General features: G+C 34.5%; 1 protein-coding gene and 1 pseudogene across 1 annotated transcript; both read left to right on the forward strand.

Annotated features, from left to right (window-relative positions):
- Positions 1-3807, forward strand: LOC102611415 (L-type lectin-domain containing receptor kinase IX.1-like; annotated as a pseudogene).
- A 4134-nt stretch (positions 3808-7941) lies between these two features.
- Positions 7942-10306, forward strand: LOC127903686 (L-type lectin-domain containing receptor kinase IX.1-like). Its single transcript, XM_052444140.1, has one exon. The coding sequence runs from the start codon at positions 8083-8085 to the stop codon at positions 10057-10059; it is 1977 nt and encodes a 658-aa protein (XP_052300100.1). The 5' UTR covers positions 7942-8082; the 3' UTR covers positions 10060-10306.
- Positions 10307-12521: the final 2215 nt, after the last annotated feature.

Raw genomic sequence — 12521 nt, forward strand, 5'->3', positions numbered from 1 at the left:
ATGCCTAGTTTTGACCCTGGTGAAAAAAAAAAAGAAAAAATACTATATCAGGGAGATGCAATATCTTCAGTTGGAGCCATTGAATTAACCAAAAACAACGAATATCTATGTCGTGTGGGTTGGGCTACTTATGCTGAGAGAGTGCCGCTCTGGGACTCTGACACAGGCAAGCTAACTGACTTCAGCACCAAATTCTCCTTCCAAATAGACACCCTGGGTGGGTTGTCCCACTTACGGCCACGGGCTCGTATGTTTCTTAGCTCCTGCCGGATTTCAGATTCCTCCGAATTCAGCTGGTGGCTTCTTAGGGCTGTTTAACACCACAGCTTCTTTCTCTTCTACAAATCATATCGTCTCGGAGGAGTTTGATTCCAACTCAAAACCCTGAGTGGGATCCCCTTGATGTTAAGGACCATGTCGGAATCAACAATAACTCAATTTCTTCAGCTGTCTCCACCCACTGGAACGTCAGCTTCCACAGACAAGATACTGCTGATGTGCAGATTGCTTACAATTCTACTACTAAGAATTTGAGGGTGTCTTGGACCTAACGACTGACCCCTGATCCTCCGGAGAGTACTAGTTTGTTTTACATAATTGATCTGACGAAAGTTCTAACACAGTGGGTGACAATTGGCTTCTCAGCTGCTAAGGGCCAGTTTGGAGAGCGACATATACTTGAATAGTAGTTCAGCTCAAGCTTGGATATTAAAAGTACAAATGGAACTGATGGTAAAAAGATCAGAATAATAGTTGCTTTTACAGTTTCAATTGGGGGTCTGATAGCTGCAGCGATAACGGGACTGTTGATTTTGCAGAGGCGGAAGAAGGAAAGAAATCTGCTGCAGAAAGAGAAACCTTAACTTCGATAAATGATGACCTTAAAAGAGGAGCAGGACCAAGAAGATTTTTTTACAAAGATCTTGCTTCTGCAACCAGCAACTTTCTCGAGAACAAAATGTTGGGCGAAGGAGGGTTTGGTTCTGTTTACAAGGGTTATCTTATTGATTTGGATATGGCTGTTGCTGTCAAGAAGGTTTCAAGAGGATCTAAACAAGAGAAAAAGGAGTATGTAACCGAGGTGAAGACAATTAGCCAGTTGAGGCATCGTAATCTGGTGCAACTCCTAGGCTGCTGCCACGACAGAGGCGAATTCTTGCTTGTGTACGAGTTCATGCCTAACGGTAGCCTTGATGGTCGCCTGTTTGGCAAGAAGAGTCCTCTTGCTTGGGCTGTAAGGTACATTATTTCTCTTGGTTTGGCCACGGCTTTGCTCTATCTTCATGAAGAATGGGAGCAATGTGTTGTGCACAGGGATACCAAATCGAGCAAAATAATGTTAAATCTTGACGTCGAAATTTGGACTAGTCAGTTACTAACTGGATAATAAATCTTTGCGTTAGCATTAAATTTATTTGTTGGAGAAGCAATTTACGATCACTAGCAGATAACTCCCAAACACTTGAAATCACAAAAACCAGTAAGAGGCACCGAAAGTTTTTCCGGTGTGAACCCTCCGACGCCCAAGTCAGTTATCAGGTTTATAGGAAAAACAAAATATGTAATTTCTAGTTTTTCTGAATAAATAATCTTAACGTAATGGAATAGTAAAATCAAAACAGAGAAAGAAAGTTCCACCTCTCCTGACGTGATTTTCTTAGAGTTTTTATAAACACCCCATCCTCACGACCTTAGATCATGGCAATTGATTGACATTAAAAAGTATACATTCAATGAAGATAAAATTATCAATTTTTCACTTATTGTGTAGATTAATGCGCTCATTATTCTTAAATTATTTTAATACTCTCCAAATATATTTATGTTAAATTAATTTGTAATTTTGTAATATGTTAATTTTATTTTAATTTTATTGTAGATATATTTCAAGAATAAAGAGGAGTCGGAACTAGAAGTGGGAACAAAGAAAAATTACTGGAGTATTTTGAAATGCATTATTAAGGAGATGTAATTAATAAAAAAAATATTTCAAAAAATAAAAAAATAAAAGGTAAGCAACCATGCTTTAGCTGCTCGTGATGGTCAAGTGGCCATGTTGCCACCTGACCATCACACACACACACACACACATATATAAAATATAATATAATATAATATAATATTAATAAAATAAAAGAAACAATGCATTCCTTGCCTATAAGAGGCAATGGGATGCAAGCAAGAAGGGGAAGAGCAGTAGAAGAAAGCAAGACGAGAGAGAGAAGCTAATGAATTGTTTCTTTTTCTTCTTTTGTTGTGTAATCAACTTCCTTATAATATTTTTCAAAAGTCTTTTAAATAAAAATAGTGTTTTGTTTTCTTTCAATACGAGTAGATAACTTTACTAAGTTAAGGTGAAGGGTGAAACTCAAGGTTTCAAATTATTAAATTAATTGCTTTCTCAAGTGAGTTTTAAGTTTATTTTATTTTTTTAATGATTATTTTTATGTCATGTTAATTTATAAATTTTCTTGGATCTGTATGGTATTTTAACATAATGGCAACATATTAATATAGTTGTGGCACATTAAGTACTTGATTCCATATTTATCCATACACATAGTTAATTAAAAATTAAATGATGTAATAATTAACTGGTAAAAGTGAGGCAAAATATTAAAAAATATGAGAGTAATAAAATTATAGTTTGAATACTGAGAGTGGATCCCGTAACCTTAACATATTTTTAAATTAATTCATAGTGATTTCTTTTCACGCAATTAATTTTCTTTATTTAACAAATTGGCTACTAGATTTTAAATTTCATGTGGTTCGACCTCGGACTCATCGGGTTATATTATAATTAGAAACTCTTATACTTGGGAGTAATAACACTTTTGAGTCATGTCAGCAATAAATAACCATTAATGAATTAAATTCGTGCTCTGATTTTTTGGAGGAGATTTGTAGCAGTTATTTTGACTGAGTCTTGCTTCCTAGTGACTTGGTCCAATGTCTCTTCAAACCTATCTACTCGAGGTCACTAGAATTACATCATGGTCGAGGTGGCTTACTCGAGGTCACCAGAATTACCTCCTAGTCGAGGTGGCTTACTCAAGGTCACTAGAATTACCTCCTGGTCGAGGTGGTCTGCTCATAGTCTCAAGAATTACCACCTAGTCGAGGTGGCCTATTCGAGGTCATCAAAATTACCACCTGATTGAGGTGGCCTGCTCGAGGTCACCACAATTTTCTCCTAATAGCCTATCAACTATTTACTCACTCTTTACCTCAAGGAGATCATGATCACCCTATTTTATTCTCTAAACATTAGATTTTAATTTTAATGCCAAATTAGGTGACTTTGGATTAGCCAGGCTGATGGACCATGAGCTTGGTCCTAAGACTATTATGCTGGTAGGAACTTTAGCCTACATGGCCTCTGAATACATTAGCACATGCAGGGTTAGTCAAGAGTTAGATGTGTTCAGCTTTAGAGTAGTTGCCTTAGAAATTGCTACTAGAAGAAAAGTGGTTAATCGTTACAAAGAATTTGAAATGGGGTTGGTGGCTTGGGTCTGGGATCTTTATGGAGAAAGAAAGCTACTTTCAGCTGCTAATGAGAGACTGGATTCGAGATTTGATGAGCAACAAATGACATGTTTGTTGATTGTTGGATTATGGTGTGCTCACCCTGACCGTTGTTTCAGGCCTTCCATAAGGCAGGCTATTCAAGTCCTTAATTTTGAAACAACAATGCCAAATCTTCCATCAAAAATGCATGTTCCAAGTTATCATGTGCCTACACCATCTGTCAGCTATGGCGAACCTTTCATTACAAATTCAAGCTTTGAAGTTGGTCGTTGAGCTTGAGCCTGTTCATTTCTTGTATGTTTTCTTTTTATGTTGTAATGAATGAAAATAAATATGTTGAATAAACCTCTGGGATTTATAGGAAGTTACAAATTTATAACATGAGATAGTTGTTAGAATTTGTATGCACTATATGTATGTGGAAAGTATTTCATATTTGATATTTAAGAAAGGAATAACTGAGCAATTTTAGTATATTTGTACAATATGGACAATTATTCTTATGGCATTCTTCAAAGTAAAATATTTTGTGAACAAATTATGTTGTGTTGTTCTTCGAACAGCACCTGAACAGGTGACTGGTGTGGGGCAAATTGCCAATTCATAGATTTTTACTTTTTTTCAGCTTAACATCTGAAGCCAGAGCAAAGGGAAGATACACGTTAGGATTAAGGATTGTTGTTCCTTAAATAAGAAGCTCAAGATCTTTTATCAATAATTGTGTTCCTATCACCGTTCATTCTTATATTTAGCTTGGAAATTAGAATTGGTAAGAATTTATGGTGTTTTTACTAATTAATAATCGGAATGGGCTGAAATAAAAATCAAAATAAATTATTTACTTTAGCTCTGGGAATCGGAATCAGAATCGGAATAAACTGTATTGCCATTAATGTGTTTACTTTATTTTGGAATCGGAATGGATTGTTACAAATTATTAAATTGACCTTAGTTGATTATTGTCATTATTTATAACAACAACAACAACAATTATTGTTAATAATAATTATAATATTTATTATTATTTATAATCATTGTATTCCTAGTAGTAGAGTAGTAGGAGTAGTAATAAATATTAATTATAATGATTAATAATTATAATTAATATTAATAATTTTTTTTTATTCTTATGATGATGATGATATAAGGAAGGATAAAATGAAAATTTCAAGATTTAAATGGGGGTAATATAGTCACTTTAAAATATATGATTCTGATTCCTACCTCTACCCATGAGAATGAGAACTCTAGTAATCATTTTTAATTTTAGGTGGGGTCAGCCTATTTGTTTCTCATTCCATATATCACTTAAGTAAGTAAATATATCATTTATTTCCATTTCTTAATTTCCATTCTCATTCTCAATTAGTAGTAAACACATCATTAATTTAATGAAACGTAAGCTGATGTCCAATAAGCTTAGGTCACCTTTGATTATGAAAGGTTAGTAATTATATCACTATATTTTTTAGGATCATTTTAATATTTGCTACTTATACTTCATTACCGTTGACGCTATTTTCTTGAGAAAGATTTCTAAAAACAAGAAAATCTTTCTATATAAGTCCAGAGCTTAATATTCCCTTTCATTGCAGCTTCTTGGAGATAATTTATAATTGAATGTCAAGACTTAAACATCAAGAATTCAATTAATAAATAGACTAATTCCAGCTATACAGACTCACAATTATAAGGTAAGTCCTACTGAAATGTAGTGCCTCTGTTTCATGCTCTGTCCATCTGTGCCATGAAAAATTTAATTACAATATTTCTTCATTTAGCTAACAAATTCCAATATTTTCTTGGTCAATTATCTTCTTTTTTCCCTTTTCATTGACTTTTTTATGGATTTTGCCGCATTGTCTAAGATTATTATTTTATATGTCTATTTACTAAAGAAATGTCAGCTGTATAAATATACTATATAAAGTTAATCAGAATATAAATTGTTTTCAATGACTGAGGTGAAGTTGACCCTGTCGTGCCGGCGATATTTATGTTATCTCAATCTTTCTATACTATTTTATCTTTCTATAGGCTGGTCGTTAAGCTAGTTTTTCGAATGAATACAGTAGCAATAATGCTATTTTTACTAAATTCAGATATTTAGTTGAGATACGTATTGATGTGTTACCAATCATTTAATATTCTGTGTTTAATATTAACTAATTTTATTAATAATTATTAACTTATTATTTTTACAATCCATACAATAATGGCACATTAAATATCACATCATTAAGTAACTTAATTGAGTCATGAAAATTTTCATTACCAATTTGTTCTGACCGTGACACTCAGGGTGAAGCTTAGAGTAGGCTATAGGCCCAGCCTAGATTTGGAAAATTTTGTTTAAGCTTTAAGGTCATTAAATTAATTTACGAACTTTGCAAATAAGTTTGAATCATTTTCAAAATCAATTCAGCTCCTTTTTTAAAAAAGTTAATTTAAACAATTTCCTACAATTGTCAATTATTATAAAATTATCACATAACTTTTTGGAGGCTTACCCTTCGCATTCTAGAACCCAATTTACTAAAAGGAATGTCCAAGTTGATCGTGGCAAGCAAGTAGCAAGTTCATGTAAGCTATATAAATATACTACGTAAAGTTAGTCAGAATATAAATTGTTTTCAATGATTGAGGTGAAGTTGACCCTATCGTGCCGGCGATATTTCTGTCATCTCAATCTTTCTATACTATTTTATCTTTCGATACGTTGGTCGTTAAGCTAGTTTTTCGAATGCTAATTATTTTTACACAGTCTTGTGTTTTCAATTGAACATATGTTAGTATGCATGATTAAATGGTGTTGATTGAATACATTAACAATAATGCTATTTTTACTAAATTCAAATATCTAGTTGAGATACACACTGATCTGTTACCAATCATTTAATATTACGTGTTTAATATTAACTGATTTTATTAATAATTACTAACTTATTATTTTTACAATCCATATAATGATGACACATAAAATATCACATCATTAAGTAACTCAATTGAGTCATGAAAATTTTCATTATCAATTTATTGTGACCGTGACACTCGAGCTGAAACTTAGTGTAGGCTATAAGCCCAGCCTAGATTGAAAAATTTTGTTTAAGCTTTTAAGGTCATTAAATTAATTTACAAACTTTGCAAATAAGTTTGAATTATTTTCAACATCAATTCAGCTCCTTTTTTAAAAAGTTAATTTAAACAATTTCCTAAAATTTTCAATTATTATAAAATTATCACATAATTTATTAGAGGCTTACCCCTTCTAATTTTAGAACCAAATTTTCATCCCTTTCCTAATTTCTTAATCTTTGTTTTTCATTTTCTTTCTCTCATATACACAAATTTGAGAAGACAAAGAATTTAACACATATTTTAAATTTATTCTTCTTAGTTTTATTATTATTATTTTTAATCAAAAAGCTTAATTCACAAGCTCCTAAAGTGAAGTTTCTTTAGCCCACCCTAAAAAAAATTTATGGTTTCGCTCTTGCTCATACTCTTCCCGTGCATTAATCGAAGTCATTAGGTGATCTCAGAATCCACTCACTGTTTTATCTTCATTTTCTTCTTTTTCACCATTCAAACGTGTTCATTTGCTCTCAAGCTAGATGTTCAATTGCTTTATGCCATGGTGATAATATTTTATCTCAGAAATGGAAAGAAAGTAATTACCACCGAAAAAAAAAATCTATAGTTGGCCTTGTTCAGCAGATATTTTGAATATGTATCAGCGTATGTGGAGTAAATACTCAGTGAAATTGGCATGTATTTGACCTTTGTTAATTGTCATCTGGGCGGCTGAATGTTTTTCGTGTTATTATCTCTAGCGAGCTAATGCCTATAATACCCGATATATATATATATAGTGTTTATTAGATTCAGAATTAAAATTCGGGACAATTTTACGGTATTGTAAATCAGTTTAAAAGATTATAAAAGTGGATTTATGATATCGTCGGATTGGAAAAATTTTCATATATGTAAATATAAACTAATTAAACATATTATTATAAGAAAATATTGATCCTCAAACTTCGATTTTCTCCAGATGTGCCATCATTGTTTCAAGTATCAAAGAACATTAAGAGGACAACTCTGTTTCCAACAATTTCAGCCCATAATTATTTCAGGTATAACACGCTTCAAGGACTGGTCATTCTTCTTCATTTGATGTTTCTCCGACTGTCGGAGTTGATGCAAATAGACCTGCAACATGCGACTGCCATTGTTTGTCTAAATTTTGAGCGCGGCATTCGATTAGAATTTAAAAATGAACATAAATGCCTTTTGGTCATATCTATACTTTCCAAGGTTTATCTCTGAATAATTGTCTATTATCGTCTGTTTCAATGCTGACGTAGCTTTGCTGGCAATAAAATTCCAAAGAAAGTCTTTCTTTAATATTTCAGAGAGTATGATTCCCCTTCATTGAAGCTTGCTGGACATATAAATTACAGCTGGTAGTTGAAAATTGAACATCAAGAAGTCAATACGTAGACTAATTGTGCCTCACTATTTAAAGGCCACTTGAGTTTCCCGGACATGTTGTACCTCCGCTTCATGCTCTCTCCATTTGTTACCATGATCAACATAACTCTCTTAATTTTCATTATTGTTCTTGTTCCCTCAGCCAATTCTGTTTCCTTCCGGATGTCTAGTTTTGACTCCAATAGAAAAGATATAATCTATCAGGGAGATGCAGTACCTTCAGTCGGAGCCATTGAATTAATAAAAAATTACCAATATCTATGTCGTGTTGGTTGGGCTACTTACGCTGACAGAGTGCCGCTCTGGAATTCTGACACAGGTGAACTTGCTGACTTCAGCACCAAATTCTCCTTCCAAATAAACACCCTGGATCGTTCCACTTACGGCCACGGGCTTGTATTTTTCTTAGCTCCTGTTGGATTTCAGATTCCTCCAAACTCAGATGGTGGGTTTTTAGGTCTGTTTAATACCACAACTTCTTTCTCTTCTTCAAATCATATAGTCCATGTGGAATTTGACACTTTCTTCAACTCTGAATGGGACCCTTCTGGCGTTCAAGACCACGTGGGAATCAACAATAACTCAATTGCTTCAGCTGTCCACACCCGCTGGAACGCCAGCTTTCACAGTGAAGACACTGCTGATGTGCGGATTGCATACAATTCTACTACTAAGAATTTGAGTGTGTCCTGGACCTACCGACAGACATCTGATCCTCGGGAGAATACTAGTTTGTTTTATATAATCGATTTGATGAAAGTTCTACCACAGTGGGTGACAATTGGCTTCTCAGCTGCTACAGGCCTCTCTGGAGAGCGACATATACTTGAATCGTGGGAGTTTAGCTCAAGCTTGGATATGAAACAGAGAAATGGAACGGATGGCAAAAAGATCAGAATAATAGTTAGTGTTACAGTTTCAATTGGTGTACTGGTAGCTGGAATGATAACGGGACTGTTGATTTTGCGAAGGCATAAGAAGAAGGAAAGAAAGTCTACCGCAGAGAGAGAGACCTTAACTTCCATTAATGACGACCTTGAAAGAGGCACAGGACCAAGAAGATTTTCATACACGGATCTTGCCTCTGCAACTAGCAACTTTGCAGAGAATAAAAAGTTGGGCGAAGGAGGGTTTGGTTCTGTTTACAAGGGTTATCTAATTGATTTGGATATGGCTGTTGCTGTCAAAAAAGTTTCAAGAGGATCTAAACAAGGGAAAAAAGAGTATGTAACAGAGGTGAAGACAATTAGCCAGTTAAGGCATCGCTATCTGGTGCAACTCCTAGGCTGGTGCCATGATAGAGGCGAATTCCTGCTTGTGTATGAGTTCATGCCAAACGGTAGCCTTGATGCTCACCTGTTTGGCAAGAAGAGTCCTCTTGCTTGGGCTGTGAGGTACAGGATTTCTCTTGGTTTGGCCACGGCTTTGCTCTATCTTCAGGAAGAATGGGAGCAATGTGTTCTGCATCGGGACATCAAATCGAGCAACATAATGTTAGATTCTAATTTTAACGCCAAATTAGGTGACTTTGGATTAGCCAGGCTGATGGACCATGAGCTTGGTCCTAAGACTACAGGGCTGGCGGGAACTTTAGGCTACATGGCCCCTGAATACATAAGCACAGGCAGGGCTAGTAAAGAGTCAGATGTGTTCAGCTTTGGAGTAGTTGCCTTAGAAATTGCTACTGGAAGAAAAGCGGTTGATCGTTACAAAGAATCTGAAATGGGGTTGGTGGCTTGGGTCTGGGGTCTTTATGGAGAAGGAAAGCTACTTTCAGCTGCTGATGAGAGTCTGGATTCGGGATTTGATGAGCAACAGATGACATGTTTGCTGATTGTTGGATTATGGTCTGCTCACCCTGACCGCAGTTTCAGGCCTTCCATAAGGCAGGCTATTCAAGTCCTTAGTTTTGAAACAGCAATGCCAAATCTTCCATCGAAAATGCCCGTTCCAAGTTATCATGTGCCTACACCATCTGTCAGCTCTGGCGAACCTTTCATTACAAATTCAAGCATTGAAGTCGGTCGTTGAACTTGTGCCTGTTCATTTCTGCAATGTTTTCTTTTTCTATGATATAATTAAGAGTACAGATATTTGAACATTATCAAGGCAATACCAAGACAGAAATAAGGTATTATTCCTACTATAGTATTATTGTAGCACATAAAATGATAATAATATTTATGCTACCGTGTTATCGTTTCTGTCGTAATGGTGTTTTGTTGGTGGCGTAATATGATTTTTCTATATAATTAATAAAGATGAATATGTTGAAGCTAAGCCTGATAAAGTAAGTTAAATATTTATAACGTGGGTCAGTTGTTGGAATTTGCATAGTTGGAAACAGTTTAAGAGTCAAAGAGAGATGATCGTATGATCTCTTGCCTGGAAAAGACGAGAGGCGGGGATTTGATGTTTAGAAAGTATTTGCGTTTTTGGATTTGATTATTGTTGTTAATCTAATCATGCTCGTCTTTTTTATTTTAATTGTTTAATCTTTCATTTTCTTCCACGGTAGAACCTTTCCGCTTTCAATTTAACTCTTCTTCTTTTTTCTTTTTTCTTTTTTTTTTCACTCTATTGATATAATTATAAACAAGCCGGCAAACTTGGATGTCAAGACAAATGAATATATGAAAGCAATCAAATGACATTCCAGAATCCAGCTGCGTTGAAAGGTATTAATTATTTTTAAATTTAAAATGGTTTTAAAGTAATTTGTGTAAATGACTTTTCTTTAAAATTAATAAAAAAAAAATACTACATACCCCATTGATCCAGTGAGTTCTACCCCCAAAACACATTAGAATGAATCGAAATTATTTATCAAATAAACATTTCAGTTTTATCTAATGATTGATTTACAGGGCATATGAAATGGGTGCCCAAAGGAAGGGGGGGGGGGGGGGGGAGGGCCAACAACTACTGTCCTATACAGGAGTCTAACGTCCGAAATATATACCGATTGACTTGAGGAAGCCTTACAGTCGTTTCTCCTTCATTGCGAGAGTCATGGCTATCATTAGGGTGCTTAATTCCGATATTATTCTTCAAAAATTTGCGTTAATCTTGCAATTAACGAAGCTAACTTGCTTGTGAAGTTGGTTGAAAATCACTGAATTTACTTTGTAGTTTGTATTACATGGAAGTGCTTTTGATACAATGAACAGCAGCAATATTGAATGATGAAAGAAGACATTTTGTTTTTAATAGGAAAAGTGTAACGGAGCGGGTGTAATGTCACAAATTTTGTGTCACATTTATCGAGTTCTCTTTGTGTGAAAATTAGCATTTTTAATTTTTTTGAGACACTCCTTACAGAAGATGTTGCCAACACCAAAGGGAGAGATTAAAATATACTTTTTTTAATTTCCACAAGGATTTCCTCGGATTAATTTTTAAATCGTTTCTAATTATTCAAGTTTAAATCTTAATAGAGATGGAGGTTAAAATTTTGATTTACATTTTACCCACGCTCTGATATATATGTGTGTGTGAAGAAAGACTCAAGTGTGTGTGTGTACCCAAAAAAAAAAAAAAAGACTCAAGTTTGTGTAAAGATAGATTCAAGTGTACGTGTGTGTATAAAGAAAAACTCCAGTGATAAGATGTATAGTTACACTATTTCAAATGTCCTGTCTTTGATTTTCTTTGTACAAATAACAAAAGGATTCAATCATTCAAATGATATAAAAAGATCGTTGGGCGCCATCTCTTTTTGATGAGGAGAAACTTATCTAGAATTACCGTCCTTCAAAGTAAGTTCAGACGAATTGGAAATACAAAAGATGGCGTTTTAAGAGAATATCAAAGGGACCAATGGGCCTTTGGTCAAATGAAAAAAGTCTTACACTTACAATGTTGAGTATAAGGGTTCAAGTTTTCATAAGAGCATTATGGAGGTTAGTTTTAGTTCTTCCTCAATTATCAATTAATTGAGTGGAGACAGTCTCTCCCTTACGAAATGTGAGTGGAGCAGGCACTCCTCGAATATTAGAGAGGGTTTAAAATATCTGGGCATATACTTCAGTGTGTCAATGTATGATGGTGGTCCCAATTATATAATATAATTATAAATATTAATTATAATGTCTGATATAATATCAGTAATATCTGTGTATCACATACTTCAAAAATATATATATATATCAAAGGGCGTCATAAATTTTGGGGCAGTGATATTCTCTTTGGTAGAGCTTAGACCCAGCCCAAATGAAGCCCAAATACTACCTCGACCATAATTCCCTCGTCAATTGTTGTTTGACAGTTGACACATCCAAACACGTCACAAAGAATTAGTTCGGTGAAAATCAATGTCATAGTGATTGAAGATTGAAGAGTGAAGACATTAATAAATTACTTAACACCGCCTTAAATACGCCTGATATTTTAACATTTTTCATAGGAAAGATCCATGTGCCATGTGGATGTGGCATGTTATGACAGCAAGAGGCCGGCTCAAAAGTTCCGATGTCCACTTCATTACGAGTAAG

Source organism: Citrus sinensis, chromosome 7, assembly GCF_022201045.2.
Source record: "Citrus sinensis cultivar Valencia sweet orange chromosome 7, DVS_A1.0, whole genome shotgun sequence".
In the NCBI taxonomy this organism is placed as follows: Eukaryota; Viridiplantae; Streptophyta; class Magnoliopsida; order Sapindales; family Rutaceae; genus Citrus; species Citrus sinensis.